This window comes from Elgaria multicarinata, chromosome 6, assembly GCF_023053635.1.
Source record: "Elgaria multicarinata webbii isolate HBS135686 ecotype San Diego chromosome 6, rElgMul1.1.pri, whole genome shotgun sequence".
In the NCBI taxonomy this organism is placed as follows: Eukaryota; Metazoa; Chordata; class Lepidosauria; order Squamata; family Anguidae; genus Elgaria; species Elgaria multicarinata.
Genome location: NC_086176.1, coordinates 76,524,075 through 76,541,961, shown reverse-complemented (window position 1 = coordinate 76,541,961; position 17,887 = coordinate 76,524,075). Strand labels below are relative to the sequence as shown.

The 17,887-nt window shown below is 40.8% G+C and overlaps 1 protein-coding gene across 1 annotated transcript in view; it reads left to right on the top strand.

Moving 5' to 3' along the window:
• Positions 1 to 17,887, top strand: part of ADGRV1 (adhesion G protein-coupled receptor V1) — a 319,443-nt gene that overhangs the window by 135,731 nt on the left and 165,825 nt on the right. The window contains exons 66-75 of the mRNA XM_063129627.1: positions 2,517 to 2,718; positions 3,220 to 3,439; positions 5,418 to 5,657; positions 6,620 to 6,769; positions 7,182 to 7,655; positions 8,671 to 8,814; positions 9,717 to 9,888; positions 11,382 to 11,517; positions 11,978 to 12,825; positions 14,497 to 14,614. Coding sequence (XP_062985697.1) covers positions 2,517 to 2,718; positions 3,220 to 3,439; positions 5,418 to 5,657; positions 6,620 to 6,769; positions 7,182 to 7,655; positions 8,671 to 8,814; positions 9,717 to 9,888; positions 11,382 to 11,517; positions 11,978 to 12,825; positions 14,497 to 14,614 — 2,704 coding nt within the window. The remainder of the gene's footprint in view (positions 1 to 2,516; positions 2,719 to 3,219; positions 3,440 to 5,417; positions 5,658 to 6,619; positions 6,770 to 7,181; positions 7,656 to 8,670; positions 8,815 to 9,716; positions 9,889 to 11,381; positions 11,518 to 11,977; positions 12,826 to 14,496; positions 14,615 to 17,887) is intronic.

Genomic DNA, 17,887 nt, shown 5'->3' with positions numbered 1-17,887 from the left:
CTGTGTAACAGAGTGCTGGACTAGATGGACCCTTGGTCTGATCCAGCATCACTCTTCTTGTGTTCTTTTGTTCTGTATTTCATTGAGGTTTTCATTTCCTTATTGTAGGAGTGTAGAAACTCTTTCAGCCCAAATGCCAAATTTGGGAGGCATTTCAGTGGTGGGTGGGTCCAAAGGCAAAAGAGGTAGGCTATCTAGGGAATCCCTGAAGGGGTGGATTGTGACACCTGGGGGCCGAATTTGACCTCCAGGGCTAAGGTTCTTCACCCCTGCCTTACTGATTTTTTCCAGTGGCATCTTTGGCTACAGTAAAGAATTGCACTTAAATCTCCCCCTATGTAGCGAACGTGGAGGTTAAAAGCAATATATTTGTATCAACAAATAAAAAATAAAGGTGGCTGTTCAGAATCAAGTCTACAAATAATTGTGATATTTAACTATAGATCTGAAAAATCTTAGTTAAGGACTTTGATTTTTAGTTGCATAGTCTCCCAATGCACCAGTCTAGTGGGAGGGCACTGCTTGTACAGAACCAGGTTTCTGTGCACACCTCTGCCGCTAGATCAGGAAGCTCATACACTAATGGGTATGTTTCCTAGTATTAAGTCACCATGAGCTCCATCACACCAAGATTTATTGCATTTTTGTCCTGCCTAGTTTACTGTTTTGCCCCACGACCATCACACAATGTCCTGCAGTCATCTCGCCTCTTCCCCTCTATTTTCTATGTTTTTCTGGGGTGGAGAAATTGTGGTATTTTTTCTCCACACGGGATAAAACTGCCCTTCTGTTTCCATGTATTACTGTCCTCGCTCTGTCGCAGAACATCCCTTCTTAGGGGCATATGCATTGAAGGGCAGTCTTGCTGGTGAAAGGGGAGGGCAGGAGTGGTTCTCCTCCAGCGCATCGAGTTGGTCGAATGGACTTTCACTGCTCCAATCCCACTCTCATTGCTCTATCATCCACCCAAATCAACTTCCCTCTTCCTTTCTTTTTGCCAGCTGTATGAGGTGCCCAGCCCATGAAACGCTAAATTGTTAATCTTTAGACAACAAAACCAGAATGAGGTGGTGGTGGTGGGGAAGATGCCCATGTCCATCAACCACAAGAATCAATGAACTGGAGGGGGAAGGAGAAGGGGGTGGGTGGGGTGGCAATACCAGGAAGTGTGAGCCAGGCGCAGGTGAAAAGGTAAACGAAGCAAAATAGTGCACGGACGTGAAAGTGACCAGCGCTTGACACGCTAATGAAATGTAGGTGGAAATTGCGGATGCATACCAGGAAAAAAAAGTAGGTGTGATGGAGCTCCATATTCAGCACTTAGGGCTGCGTCTGCTGCCTTCATTCTGTCCTCAAAAAGTCATGTTGCCATAATCAGATGATCAACACTTTTACAGCTCAAATTGCCTATTTGGGAGAATAGAAGAGGCAACTAAATAATCTAATCTGGGGTCAGTCAGATACGCATGTAATAGCTTACTGGAACTGGGCCCAGGTGCCTTTTCACACCATCACATTTAGTAGTCATTGAAAAACTTAAATTCATGACATGGCCCTAGAGTCTTTGTGACTCTAAATGAATGGGAAGTCTAAACAAATACTGAGTTTATTACAGACTCAGTTATTAGCTGCCGTTTTCCTCTTTTTAAATTTTTTTGTGCCTGCTCTCCCAGCATAACTGCTTCCTTTGTTGGTGATCCAAAACAACTTTACATGCATCTCTCTCTCTCTCCAACTGATTACTCTGTGTTAAACAGTCTTACCTGTAGCCACAATTGTTTCATTTACATTTCCACTAAAGCAGTCCATTGATAGTCAGAAGGCAGCATCAACTCAGTCTACCAGGACCTGTAGCATTGCCTTGTGTAGACCTTTATGTTCTCTGCCATCCAGTTTAGGGCATTTATTATCTCTTTTTGCTATTTCCTTTTGTGCATTTCCCACTTACTTAGCTAAAAGATATATAAGCACCAGAACCCAGACAACCTGTAGTGCTAATATAGGCTCCACTTTGCATTCATTAGATCTACCAGATGATAAGTCTCCTAAGTATATAAAAGGAAATGATAGGCCCCCAACATATATTATGCATAATGTGGAGAAATTATACATCTGGAAAATGACACTTTTGTATGAATCTTGATGTGTTAAATAACTTATGTAAGAACATCAAAGTAAGAGCGTAGGATTCTTATATGAACCCACAAGGTTCAAACAAGTGAAAATAATCAGGTTTTAAGGATGTGTGCCGTTATCTCTTTACAATTACAATTTTGTCCCAAAGAGAGCGATATTTGAAGACAATGTCCTAATGCTTCCTGAGTATCTCCTATATGTGTAAGATCAACCTGTAATCAAGTGGCTATGTAAAAGCATGTAATTTAGAAAGCTACACTAAGGCTCTACCTCTCTGGGAGGAAGTCCCATTGAACTTAATATGACTTACTTCTTAGAAAACGTGGATAGGGTTGCAGCAGAACTCATTTTGAAGTCATTTCCCCCCTCTTCTTTGGTAGTTGAAGAGGATGTTGGGATGATAATGATTCCAGTAGTGCGAAGACGTGGGAATTATGGCTCTGTGACTGCAGATTTCAAATTGAGAAGTATTTCAGCTCTTCCTGATGGTGTTGACTACAGTGTTATAAATAATTCAGTCATTTTTCATCATGGCCAAAACCAGAGTTTCATCAGTGTCTTAATCACAGATGATGAGGAAAGGTAATGATATTAAATACATCTTTTCACTTTTCATTCACTTGCTAACAACTGTTTAACAATTGTGCTTGTCATTATTGCATGTGATATTATTATGCATAGAACTGAGTTTATGATAGCAGATAATTTATAAGGCAATCATAAAAATGCAAGACTATCCTTTCTTGTTGGAAAAATAATTAATTTTTCAACTGTACAGCAATTTTTGATAGTGCAAAATAGAAAACTACTATTGTCTCCATATATTCCCTGATTATCAGAGATTTTTTTATTGTGAATTTCTCCTAGAAAGAAATGTTTATCTGTTAAATAAACTGCAATTGCACATATAAATGCAGAAAACACTGAGTTGTCTTGATTTGGTGCCATATACCTCTACAGCACTACTCTTGAAATATATGCAAGTGTTCTAGCACATTTCTGGCCTTTGGATTTCAGTGATTCTTGTGTGGAGAGATAATGTTTGCTAGCAAAATATGATCTTTTCTGTTGTCCCCGGAACAGAGAAGATGACGAACAGTTTGAAATCCAGCTAATAGGTGCCAGCGGGGGAGCAGTCCTCGGGCTCCACCTAGTGACTCAAATAACTATTACTAAGAGTGACTCTCCCCATGGGATTGTCCGATTCCTCAACCAAAGCCGAATAATTCTCCCCAATCCTAATGTGTCATTGATGCTGTCCTTGGTGCTGGAAAGAACTGGAGGATTGATAGGAGATTCTCAGGTATGCCTTTACCCCCCTCAAATTCCATGGTGGTTTGTCTGTTTTTTGGTAGTCATTGATTCTTTTGGTAGAAATGTACATGCTTATGAAAGCAGTGAGATGAAATTTGCAAGCATTCACTGAAGCCTCCTATAAGATTGTGTTCTCTAAGGGTGTAAACTAGAATATATACCATTTCTGGTCCATACATGCTATTGAATATAATAAAATTTGGGAAGAATTTTTCCAGTTGGGAAGCAGTATGGGAGCGGTATTCATAGTCCTCAGTTGCCTTTGTCAGTGCCATTATGCCAGAAAGACTCATACAATATGTGTGCGCTGTAGGAGATTCTGTATTGTATTTCATTGCCAGTAGGTCTGAGAGGGCTGGAACTAAATCTCTCTCCTAGATCTTATTCCATCCTCTCATATGAGTATTTCCCAAGGAAAGTAGCTTCTTAGGGGGAAATTGAATGGTGTCCAGCTGTTGGCATTATTTAGGTTGTGCTAGTGGAAACCAATGCTAGTGCAATGTCAACAGCAATTCCTAGCGCAATGGGTTTCCCAGGAAACCTGTTGTGTGAGCAAGTGCTATTAACATTGTGAAAGTGTTGGTTTCCTCTAGTGCAATGTAAACAGCACTAGCAGCCAGACACTATTGGATCCGTCCCTAGATTTGCATTTCCTCATCTGTAAAAATGAACAGGAAGATGTTAATAATAATCTGACTGGGGTTTGCTAAATTGAGTTTGCTAATATGTACTTTGAAAAGAAAGACAATAACAATAGACTGTTACAGTGTTCTTTTTGCTGTGATCTGTAAACAATGAGAATTTGATTAGCCTCATGGACCGTTTGTGGTGAATAGTGTTTCTTTGTCATTCAGCTACTCACTGTCACACTTAAAAGTCACAAGGTATCATCTGAAAGCCTAAGGCATAGTGTCATAACAGAGGAGCATAATTTCAAATAGGATGCTTATCCAAATTCTAACATGCTTAGCACTCACTCACATGCTTAGGTCTTTATAAGGGCCCTTATTTGATATCCCTCTGGCATTTGGGTCATGGTACAGGCGTATATGAGGCAGTACCCTCTTACTAGTAGCATCCACTTTGTAGATTATAATTTTTTAACCATGGCATTTACCCTTAGTCATCTAGTCACTTCCCTCCCTGCCTGCCTGCCTTCAAATGACTGTCAGTACACTATTATTCAACATGTGTTTGGTCTGGGCAGCTTCTATCTGCCTTTCCTTCCTCTTATTGTGGTTGTTTCTGCTTGGCTGCTTTTCTTTTTGAATTTTGCTGATAGGTGTATTGTTTGCAATATATATGAGAGAGAGAGAGAGAGAGAGATCATACCTTTTTGTATTTATTTTTGAATAATTGACAGATCATTTACAGCTACCTGAAAAGGTGGGGAATGAATGAATTCAGTTGTTGTGTGCTAGGTATAGCCAAATATTTATTTATTTACATTTTTATACCGTCGGACCTGTTCAGATGACACGCTAAGCCATGGTTAGGCCACTAAACGTTTTGCAGCAAATGGTTAGTGAGCATGTTTAAACCATGGTTATGTAGCCACCATCGCTAGGAATGGTTCACAGAACACACTAACTCATAGTTCACACGACATGCTAAGACATGTTTAACTCAAAATGCTTAACCATTATGGGTTAGAATGTTTTCTGAACAGGGTCCTCATACCCACATGGAGCCTTATGCAATTCTGTAGCCTTCCTCACTTTAATATCTTTGGTAACTTGTACCTGATAACATAATTTTTCAATTATATTGCAATTTTTTAAACTATACTCTCCCACACTAGAGTCATTCAAGAGGCAGCTGGACAACCATCTGTCAGGGATGCTTTAGGGTGGATTCCTGCATTGAGCAGGGGGTTGGACTCGATAGCCTTGTAGGACCCTTCCAGCTCTGCTGTTCTATGATTCTATGATAATAAATGCTATATTTGAAATGTATGTCTTCCACAGATTAATTGGGACATTTTAGGACCAAATTCAGAAGTAATTTTACCTGCTCTAAATAGTGACATTGGTGACCCAGTGAATGGATCATTTTATTTTGAAGAAGCAGAAGGAGGCCTGAGAAGTATCACCTTGGAAATTTATCCTTACGAAGAAGTGGAAGTTCAGGAAACCTTCATTATTAGGCTGAGCATTGTGAAGGGTGAAACACAACTAGATCCCAAGGCTGCCAACATTACACTAACAGTAAATTACATCTATTTTAATTTCTTACTGCTTCTATATAGCTCACTAGAACAGACTGGGTTGTTTTTTCGCCATTCCTGCCAAACAATAAGCAAGCAATTGCTGAAAGCTTTGTGGCAATATAGTTGAATGAAAATGCATTGGTAATCCATCCGAGCAAATCATTGAGAAGCTGACATTCATCTTCCACTTCCCCTGGTCATTGTACACTTCACCTATTTCAGAGATGAGCAAATTGTGGTCATCCAGATGATTTAGCCTACAGCTCCCCTCACCATCGGATATATTGGCTAGGGCTGATGGGAGTTGTGGGCCAAAATATCGGGAGGGCCACAGGTTGCCCACCCCTGAGCAAATGTTTCTTCTACTCCTTTTTCTGTCTTCGTACAGTACTGCAAATATACAAATGCTCCAGTATTAGAGATGTAATCTTTTCTACTTGTCAGCGTCACATTCACAACTGAGCCGCACTGTGTGGAATCAAAGTGCCTGTTTGTATTTACATACAATTCTATTATCAATATTTAACACAATATATTCAGTATATTCTTTCATTATGGTGTACATAAATTGCAGTACATAACAGATTGGTTACTTTTTTGCGTTATTAATCGATTATTGGGTGTGTTTTCTATTTTAGATGCACCAAGTGGTTTAAAAAAATCTTTTATTTGAACAGCAACCCCCCCCCCTTATGTCATATCATAAAATTCATTTGGAAAAACTCTTAACTGTTTCCCATGTGACGTGAGGGTCTACACTGAGTCCAAAACCCTATGGGTATGGAAAACTAGTTTTATTGTTCTTTGGAACAAGAGCACATGCCATTTAAAAAGTAGGGCTGTTGGTGGAGAGTCTATGTGAAGTTAATATGGTTGTTGCTTTACTTGAATTTTCTCTGACCCACACACACAAAAAGGAAAGCCAATTATCACCCTTATGCTGTTTTATGATTTTTTTAGATTCTAAAGTTTGGGGATCCCAATGGGATTGTGCAGTTTGCTTCCGAATCCTTATCCCTAAAGTACTATGAGGAGCCATCAGCACCACGAGGGCCACTGAGTATCATGCTTTTCATAAAGCGAATTCAAGGCACCATGGGGAACATCACGGTAGTTTTACTTTGGTACTTAGTTGCTTACAACAGTGTAATCTGAAGTCTTTGACAGCTCTTTAGACTTCATTCTCACTATGAGGGTGGAATTAGACCTTGTGGAAACATCATTTTTTCCCATGCTGGATCCCCAAAGTTCTTAACTAAAGTTCCTGAATGTCTGGGCTTTTAAAAATGTATTTCTCCAGTGGAATGATTTGGAAAGCAGTGGTACGCACGAACAACAATTCAATTGGGCACTGCCGTTGGTGATGTGGGAGGCATGTGGAAGAGCTAAATGTCTCTCAAAGAATGCACCTATTTCTTTGGAGGGGGATATTTGTTCGTGTGAACTCTATCTACAAGGTACAAAGATCTCAACATATTTGAATATAGCATGATAGTTTTTATTTATTTTTTACTTATTCTAGATTCACTGGGAACTAAGTAGTGATTCCGATACCACCGATGATTTCCTTAACACCAGTGGCTCTGTTGTAATTCCTGATAAGCAAAGGGCATCTGAGATTATTCTGTCCTTACTGCCTGATGATATTCCTGAACTAGATGAGCACTATGTGGTACAGATTACCTCAGTTGAAGGAGGAGCTGATATGGATCTAGAGAAAAGCACTTCTAGATTCACTGTTTTTGCAAATGATGATCCCCATGGGATATTTGCCTTGTATTCTGACAAGCAGTCCGTACTGGTGGAGAAAGATCTGAGCCGGCACATCCAGATTAATGTAACCCGGCATGCGGGGACTTTTGCAGACGTGATTGTGGAGTATCAGATTTCGTCTTCTGACGAAGAAATGCTCGTCGCACCGGCCGGTGCAATAGGACAACTGCAGATTAAAGCAGGTTCCAGTTACGGAGTGAAGATAGTGCCAATACATCCCCAGGTCTGTGATTTCCCTTCACCTTGCCAGGCCCTTGCAGCTCTTTATTACCTTTTTTTTTGGGGGGGGGGGACATAGACTTGAGTAAGCAACAAAGTGCTATTATGTGAGCCATATCTCTTTTAGGCCCTGGCCTCAGTCCAATGCCTTACAGATGTAGAAGAGACATTTAATATGTGCAGTAGTGGGTGTTGTTCAAAATTCTGCATAGGCCAGAATTTTTCTTCTCATTGAAAAACATCTCTTAACAAAGCTCTTTGGGTCACAGTCCCCGAGAAGCTTTTTTTCTGGCATTGGTGGACAAATATGGGCACGAAGAAAACTTGCAATATAAAACCCTTCCCTAGTGATGGTGTATTTCCCCTGGTAAATTCTGTCATGTCACCGAATCTTGCAAGGACGCATTCGCTTTCCTTGGACGATCTGCCTTGGGGAGATTAGACATTTAGCAAGACGAACAGCTTTTTCCTGAACTGTACCACATCAGCAGAAGGTTTGTATGTTTGAACACTCTCAGCAACAATAAGAACAACAACAGCCTCCATGTACATTCAAAAGTAATCAGTTATATTGATATGCTACTTACAGACACTTGTGGAGCCTTCTGTCTAGTGCGTATCAGTCCTGTAGGACTGCACACTTAATTTACAATAAATACTAAAGGTATTGTTAAGTATTACTAGCTTTTAATATGCCACCATTCTGGCTTTTAATATACTATTCCCCACAGTTTTAATATTACAGTCTGCTACTCTTTTAGGAAAGGTTTTGTAAGGCTGTATGTTTTTATGTTTTTTATGGTTTTAAATTTTGTTTACTTTTTTAATGTTTACTGTTTTTAACTTTTGTAAACTGCCCAGAGAGCTTCGGCTATGGGGCGGTATGTAATAAATAAATAAATAAATAAATAAATGAGTTCTCCCTGTTTGTGAACTTTGGAGGACTTGTTTGAATACCTTATCCATACGTAGTTATTATTTGCAAGTCGCTGACTGTCAAAGTAATTATCTCCTTCCAGGTATTTCTTTTCTTGGGCTTGAATTTCACTCTGGAATTGAACAACGTAACACTGTTTAATGTCAGTGCCAAGTCTGTGCCTAAAATATTAGAGACAGCAATGTCAGTCTCTCTTCCAATCCCAAAGGAAGCTGCCAATTCTCAGGTAACTAGACGTGCAGCAGTGTAACATCTTTACCACCAGAGGGCAGATCAAAGCGGTAAAAATGGACACATTAGGAATTTTATTAGAATGAACTAATTGCTATATGCTGATGTGTTGAAGCATTTGAGTAACTTAGGTATAACTATATTGGAATAAAAACTGAGCATTTTTTTGGGTTAAAAATTCATTTTTATTTGCTTGCTATGCATTTAGAAATCACCATGCATGAAAAGTAGAACTGTAGATTTGTTTAATGGATCAAATACCATTATGTTCAGTATTTTTATTTATTTATTTAGCACATCAATGTACAAGGTGCTGTACATAGTAAAACAATAAAACAGCAACACCTTGCCACATAGGCTGACATTCTAATAAAATCATAAGAAAGCAATGAGAAAGGGAAGGGAATGCACCAAACAGGCACAGGGGCCAATAAAACTAACATATTTGACATCTGGTCATTCTTGCACTGCTTTTGGCATTTGCAACTTAATGGAGGATAGTTTTATTGCATGATTCCAAGTTCTGCCAGCTACTTCAACAGATCTTCATTGGATATCATTAGTTAATATTAGAAAAGAGACCAATATTCTATCATTTATCTGTGAGCGCTTATTTGTTGATGAATAAAGAAATTGTACATTATGTGGAAGGATCCCTTGCACAAACTGTGTAAGGACTAGATGTATTTATTGATACAAAACCTGGGATTTAGATTTATTGTAGAAGTAGTGTATGAGACTACCCATGGTAGCAGAACTCCATATGTGATTATTTGTTACACAAACATATAAATTTACCTGCAGTACCATGTAGCTGCTGCCATAGGGTAACATTTATATACATATGTAAAATCAGATATTTCTGGGCAAGAGCAATATCTTTCTCTGTTTTCACAGGTTGCCTTTGATTCTGTTATCTTACGACTAACAAATATTACAGCGGGGACAACCCAAGCTCTGATAACTCGAAAAGGACTATATGGCTCCATCACAGTCATCTGGAGTTCTGGATATCCACATGGCCTTATTCCAGAGTTCCTTCACCCAGGCAGTATTACACCAGCTTCTGGTGAGTACTGTTATTTTGCTCTCCCTCAATGGCAAGAAGCAGATTCAGTAAGCTCAATAAACATTTAGGGAGAAAGGAAACTATGGTAAGACTTTCCTCAAAGCTGAAGACAATTGCCTCTCCATTAACTCTTTTCCCCTTCTTTTCATTTCATTCTCTATTTTGAAGGCTAGAGATCACAATTTCCCCCAACTGAACCCCCAGTGGTTAGATCTCTTCTTTTAATTTTCACCCGACTGTAGATTTGTCTGTCACATCCCCTTCTCAGCTTCCTTTTTTTTCCTTAGCCAAATAGAATTCTCTTTACCTCTCCTTATTTTTTCTAATCACCTTGGAGGATGTCTGCACTTAGCTCATAATAAACATAATTGGCTACTTTGCATTATTATTATTATTGTTATTATTATTATTATTATTATTATTATTATTATTATTATTATTATATTTTTATATACCGCCCCATAGCCAAAGCTCTTTGGGCGGTTTACACCATTGAAAAAAAAATCTATTCAGGAAGGGACACAATCTTTTAATGATATCAGTTATTAGAGTTTGTAATTAGAGTGTGTTATAGATCTTAAGAGTTGTCTGTAGGAGTTCCTGGTGAAGATGATGTATAGTCTTCATCAGGTAATATACCAGGATTCCGTGGGCTGATATGATTGACATGACATTGGTATTATTGTTTGTGTATCTCATGGTCTGATGGCCCAATTGAAATCCACCAGGAGAAGAGCCTTTAGAGTAGTGCCCCCTTTTCTGCAGAACTCCCTGCCCCTGGAGGTCAGGTAAGCACCAACACTAGGCTGCTTCCAACACTACCTGAAAACAACGCTGTTTAGAGAAGCCTTCCCCAACTGACCAGCCATCATTTTTCCCGGTCCTTTATTTTAAATTAACAATTTTAGTTTGCTTTTTTAATCTTCTTTGTTTTTATTGTTTATACCTATGTTCACCACTCTGGAATCTTTTTTAGATATTGAGTGGTATAGAAATATTGTAAATAAATAAATAAATATGCTTTATACAACATATAAAAATAATTGTTATGATTGTTTACTTTGTGTACTTTATCAAGTGCTTTATCCATAGGCGTTGTATAAACTTATCTTATTGGTCTAGTGCAGTTTTGCTAGGTCTCTTGGACCTTGTGTGTTTGTTTTGAGCTATTATTTTGGGCTTTTTCTCTTAAGATGCCTTTGAATTGTAAGTGAACTTGCATGGAGAATTTCATGCTAAATTGTTTTGTCCTCAGAACTGTCATACTTTTCTTTCCCTGCATGGTTGGTAGGGTTCTTGCTACTCCACTCTCTCATAAATAATATTTTAGGAAAAGAAATGAAATAAAAGGCACATTTCTATTTCATTCCTTGATAGAAGACGGATAAAACCTGTATTGCCCTGTAGGCAAATATTAAATGGCTATTTCTATGCAACAATCTGAACAACAACGATTCTCCAACAACTCTCTTTTTTCCTCTTTCTTTTTCCAGGCACAGTTACTTTTTCCCATGGTGAACCAAGCAAAGCCATTTTATTGCACCTTATTCCAAATCCAAGTAGCCCTGAGGCATTTGCAGTGCATTTATCAGCTGTGCACAGCAATGTATCAGGTGGGGCTCATCTGAGGTAAGAAACCTATTGCTGAGTTGATTGCTGTTCAGCAGTTGGATGCAAGCAGCACAAACGTTGAACTCATTCATTTATACCTCTTTCCTTCTCCTCCTCCTCCGAATAGCTCACATTGTTTCCAGGTAGTCTTCCAACCAGACAGCTTAGCTTCATCAAAAGCCATATAACTTCCCTTCACACCACAAACATTCCCGTATCCATCTCTATCAATCTATTGGTCTGTCGATCTATCATCAATACAGATGTGTTCAAACTGAAAGAAGTCTCAGGTGGATCCAATACGCAGCTGTTGTCATTTGTGTAGTTTTTATTACAGTCCAGTTTTTAGTTGGTTCCCTATGTTGGAAATGATTTTCAGGGAGCTGAAAGTGGTGGGACAGAGCAACTTTTGCTTGTGGTGTCTTTACTTGCCTCGGTCTTTCAAAATGCAAATTTCACATGTTTGTTTTTGTTTCAGATCAGACTTCACTGTTGCAGAAATTGAGCCTATGGGGATCTTTCAATTTGCTCCTAGCTCAAGGAACATTTTAGTGACGGAAAATGTACAAATGGTCAAATTATATGTACAAAGACTTTTTGGTTACCAAAGCAACTTCACGAAAGTGTTCTATCAGACAATCGCAGGAAGTGCCAAACCACTTGAAGACTTTGAACCTGTTCATAGTGGAGAGCTTGTTTTTGGACTCCTTCAGGTTGATGCTGTGTTTGAAATCTTGATTATTGATGACAGTATTTCTGAAGGGGATGAATTTTTTTTTGTGAACTTAACATCTGTGGAAGTTTTAGTTACCCAGCAATTTGACCCGACCTGGAGTCCACGTTTGAACCCAGAGTTTAGTGTTGCAACAGTTACCCTCTTGGCCAGTGATATCCATCATGGAATCTTAAGTCTTGGACCAACTATTATTTACACTGAAGAAGACACCAACAACAGCACACCCAACACAGTTCAGGTTCATATCAGAAGAACTGTAGGGTTTGTGGGAAATATCTCAGTAGCTGTCAAAACCTTTGGTGGAAGAAGTGCTCAGAATGGAACGGGTGCCATTGTCTCTGGGATTGTCTCTGGGATTTCTAACCTAACCTGGGCAATTGAAGGGGCAGATTTTGAAGAGCAAACTTGGTTGATGACGCTGCTGGATGGAGAAAGAGGAAGCCAAGTGTTTGTCAGAATTCTTGATGATGATGAGCCTGAAGGACAAGAGTTCTTTCATGTTGTCCTCTCTGACCCCCAAGGTGGAGCTCAGATTACAGAAGACGTGGATGAATATGGCTTTGCAGGCTTTGCAACAATAATTATCAAAGGTAATAGTTCACTCATTCAGCAAATAACTGAAATACTGTGAGGAAAGATTATTATCACTTATCCAGCATCATCATTGTACATGGCTCTTTACAGGGACAGTATAAACTAAAAAACCAGGTGCCTACCTCATGGAGTTTGCAATCTATAGTTCAACAGAGAGGAGACATACAGAGGAGAGCGAGAGAGCGAGAGAAGGATACTCTATTATTTTCTAATCTTTATAAGACTATGTTTAACAGAACTCTCATCTTCCAAATAATTGTAGCAGATAGAAAAGGGCACACCCCGTAAGTTATTTACCCTTGGCGATATTGTTCTTTTAAAAACAAACAAAAGGTAACTCAACTGTGTGCTTGCCTGATGGCTATTGTTCATAATAATTGTGGTGGTGGGAGGGTTCACTGTATAATTAATATCAAGCGTTTACTGAGAAGGTCACCCTTAACTGTCCAATTCTATACATCAGTTAACATTTTTCATTAGGCATTCCCAGACAAGAAAGCAAGAACAGACCAATTTTTTCATCCAGATAACCAGCAAGATGCAAGGGTTGGATAACTCTGTAGAGCAAGAACATATTCTGCTTCTCTCCCCCGCCCCCGGCCAAGCCATTGTTAGCTAGATTCTACGAAATATGCTTTTGGACTGAATCTTTCCTAGCTTATTTATCTAGCATCAGGAATGGAGTGTTCCTTGGAGGCATCAAATTTCCCTTGCCTAAGCAAGTACCCAGCAATCATCATCATCTGAATTCTCCCTAAAAGATCACCAAGCCCCCCAAGTTTAAAGAAGCATTAAAACGTTGTTGTCTCTTCTGAACATCAGCAAGAAAGTAGCTTCTTTGCCAAAGGTTGCTGTTGTTTTGTAAACTTGTATGGTAATGTAGTAAATTAGCTACAGCTCAAGTAGATTCTGGAATCAATTGCCACCTTCATCAAAGTGGTCATAGCCTTGCCCATTTGGTCTGAGAGCCGTACAGCACTTGCTGAAACACCCGAGTATCAGTAGATCTGCAGAGATACTGGTGAAGGACGTCTTACGCTCTCCCTAAAGTCATATTATTGATCCTTAATACTATTCCAAAATTATAGTTCCAATACAATAGCATTTGAGAGCTAGTGTGGTGTAGTTGCTAGAGCGTTGGACTGGGAGTCGGGAGATCTGGGTTCTAGTCCCCACTTGGCCATGGAAGCTCACTTGGTGACTTTGGGCCAGTCACAGACACTCAGCTCACCCACCTCACAGGGTTGTTGTGAGGATAAAATTGAGAGGAGGTGGAGAATTATGTATGCTGCCTTGGGTTCCTTGGAGGAAGAAAGGCAGGATATAAATGTAACTGATATATAAATAAATGCTGTATGGCTTAATAAGCAAATGCCATTTCACCTACAAATTCAGTGGGGCCATCATGACAAAAATATGTTTCTTTTGTAATTTAAGAAACAAACGATTTAAAAATAATCTTAGTAATTTTAATCCCAATAGCAGAAATTACAATAAAATATGTGGTTATTTCAGTTTCTCAGTCCATGCCTTAATATCCTTTCAGGATTTTTTTAAAAATAAATATTACAGTTTAGGCATGGATTTTTGAGGAATGGTATACTGGGACATTAATGGTAATCATCTTTTGCTTCTTAAGAATTTTATATGATCTGTTTCTTATTCAGGAAATGACTTTCAGAATGGAATTCTGGGATTCAGTGTTGAGGCACAAAGCGGCCTTGTGCTTGACGAAGATTCAGAGAAGAGGAAGATGCAGCTCATTGTCACCCGGCAACCAAACAGGTGCAGGCAACGGCTGCTAAAAAGTGCTGTCTCCACATGCTATAATGTGCTGTGTTGAAATCCAGGATGCTACTGTTAGCAGAAGAGGTTATCATGGCATTTTATAATAAATCTTTGACTTTTAGATGCTCTAATAGATTACTGCAATCTGGAAAACTTGCCATAAATTTAGAATATGATTTAAGGCAGTCAGTCAAGCCAGTCTACCTGAACTGAAGAGAAATGGGAGAATTAAACACACTCTATCAACCTAACTTATATACATAATAGCCGAGATGTGAAATTAATTTCTTTGCCGTTTGCACACACTTGTGATTTACGGCTTACTTCAGTAAAGGTGCAGTGGTCAGTTGATTAAGGCTGTAAGTTCAGGCTTCACTTTATCTCAGGTTCAGTAGTAACCCAGCTGTAAGTCTTAAGTGGAGGCAGTCAGACAGATACTGGGCTGGGCGAACCACATGACTAAGGACTTAATTTGAGCAGCCTTTCCTAAACAATGCTTAAAGTCTAGCTCATGGGTGGGCAATTTCTGGAGGTCTAGGGGCCATTTTTGCCCCCCTGGCCCCTAATGCATGTTGCAGTCTGTGGGAGACCATGGGGCACATGGAAGACAAAAAGCTGAAAGTGCCAATTTGCCACCATACTTTGGCATCAGAGTAGTCCATAGCACTACAGAGTGCTACATTGGTTAAGTTTACCTTATTTCCAAGCTAAATTAAATGCTTTTTTTTGCTCTATAGCAAAAGAGAAATGAATAAATAAATTGGGAAGGGTCAATGGGGGGTGGTACGACCCCAACAGGAGCAGCGGAGGCCACATGCAGCCTGTGGGCATTGGTTGCCCACCCCTTGTCTAGGTCTTTATCTTGCAAAATGTTAGACATGGCACTGTTAAAAAGTTGGTGGTCTTTTCTTATTTCTTGTCTAGATTTTTTTTGTGTAGCACAACTTGAGGAGATGGTAGATGTATTCTTTGCTCCTCCACTTATTGCAGTGGCTGGATTTACACTTATATGGTAACATAAAGTCACTGTATGCTTCGTGTATCTTTAAGGGCAGGCCTTACTGGGAGAGATGTCTGTGGAGAAGGCCAGGGAGAATTCTGGCTGTGTTTTATGTATGTGTAGTTTTCTAGATGGAGGTGTGAGAAGAATTGTGGAGGTGGGAGGGAAGACGAGAAAAGGCTAGTTTATGTAACCAAGAGAAGAACAAAGTGGATCACTGTCCTTTCTGAAAAATAATTGCCTGGCTGAGCTGCTGGAGTAGACTAAAAAAAAGGCTACATAATATTGGTGGCAGTGTGTGGGATCAGAGCTTAGCAGGCAATGGAGAAAATGGCTGATGAGAGCAGGAGAGTGGCACATAGCAAGTAACCTCAGGAACCAAAGGAGGTAGGACAAGGTGACTTGTTTTAATGCCTAAAGCATTCTCAAGTTGAGCAACTCTTTAGGAACACAACAGATGCGTTATTTGTTCTTCTCCTGGTTACAAAAGCTGGGCCTCTCTCCCTAATTCTTTTCTCAGGCCCCTCTCTGGAAAAATCCACCCACACGTCTTATTTCCAGAAAGCTCCTTGGCCTTCTGGGCCCACCTCTCCCACAAGGGGCTGCCCTTAAAGATACATAAAGCATACCTTGACTTTATAGTACAATTTATCTTGACAGGGGCAAGTTCTTCTTCGTGGTCTCTATGCATCACACATATGGGCTTTGCGCCTGCGCAGAGACCAGACCGGAACCTTCTATAGCTGAGTGGAACGTTTTTGGCGGGAACCCCTCCCCCACGCTACCGTGCATGTCCATGGGGTTCCCGCCCTTACCTCAGTTCTTTTTCGTCCGCCATTGTGCACAGACCTGTTTAACCGAACCTCTAGCGTTTTTCTTATTAACTTTATTCTCTCTTTTACGATCTTCTTCGTTTTTCGATCTGTTTCTAAGACTCTTCTTACTACTTTTCTTATATAAAAAAAAAAAAAAAAAAAAATTATTGTAGATAGTTTTCCTCAGCGACTTCGGTCGCGTGAGGCCTGTATGGCAGTTGAAGCCCCGTTTACGAAGTGTGTGAAGTGTGGGGCCAAGCTTCCACCTATTGACGGACACTCCCTCTGTGTCCTTTGTTTGTGCTAAGGCCATATCGTTGAGGCCTGCCATCATTGCATGTCGTCTACAAAACAAACGAGGAAAAGCAGAGCTGACGACCTCCCTCCATCTTGGGGGGAAAAAGCTCTCACAGCCACGGAGGCTCCTTCTATGGATAAAACGGCAGTCAGTAAGTCCGTTACCGACAAAACGGCAGCGAGTAAGTCCGTTACCGACAAAACGGCAGCCAGTAAGACCGTTGATGACCGTTGCACTGAGGTGCCTGAGAATTCCAGAGCGGCTAATAGGGCTCAGATACCCCTAACGCCTGGACGGTCACTGGTGAGTTCCGCGGCCAGGAAAATCTCCAAAAAAGGCCCGGGCTCCCAAATCTTCGACGATCGACAAAACGGCAGCCAGTAAGTCCGTTGATGACCGTTGCACTGAGGTGCCTGAGAATTCCAGAGCGGCTAATAGGGCTCAGATACCCCTAACGCCTGGACGGTCACTGGCGAGTTCCGCGGCCAGGAAAATCTCCAAAAAAGGCCCGGGCTCCCAAATCTTCGATGATGGACAAAACGGCAGCCAGTAAGTCCGTTGATGACCGTTGCACTGAGGTGCCTGAATATTCCAGAGCGGCTAATAGGGCTCAGATACCCCTAACGCCTGGACGGTCACTGGCGAGTTCCGCGGCCAGGAAAATCTCCAGAAAAGGCCCGGGCTCCCAAATCTTCGACGATCGACAAAACGGCAGCCAGTAAGTCCGTTGATGACCGTTGCACTGAGGTGCCTGAATATTCCAGAGCGGCTAATAGGGCTCAGATACCCCTAACGCCTGGACGGTCACTGGCGAGTCCCGCGGCCAGGAAAATCTCCAAAAAAGGCCCGGACTCCCAAATCTTCTTCGGAGATGGAGCGGCGGAACCGGCTAGGAGTCACTCTACTCCTCCTGCCATACCGACCGCTTCGATACCGAGGCCTCCCTCGGTATCGAGATTCCAGCCGCTACTGATGGCTACGGTACCGACGCACCCTCCCAGTCTATCGGAGGGCGAGTTGCGGGATTCGGTTTCAGCGGCCTCTTTCCGAGAGCCTACCAGGCCGTGAGAGGTTCAGGGACTAATCCCTCTACCGCCTTCGGAATGGGATCGATATCGCCCACTTCCAGGGTGACCACCAGTACCCTCAAGAAGAGT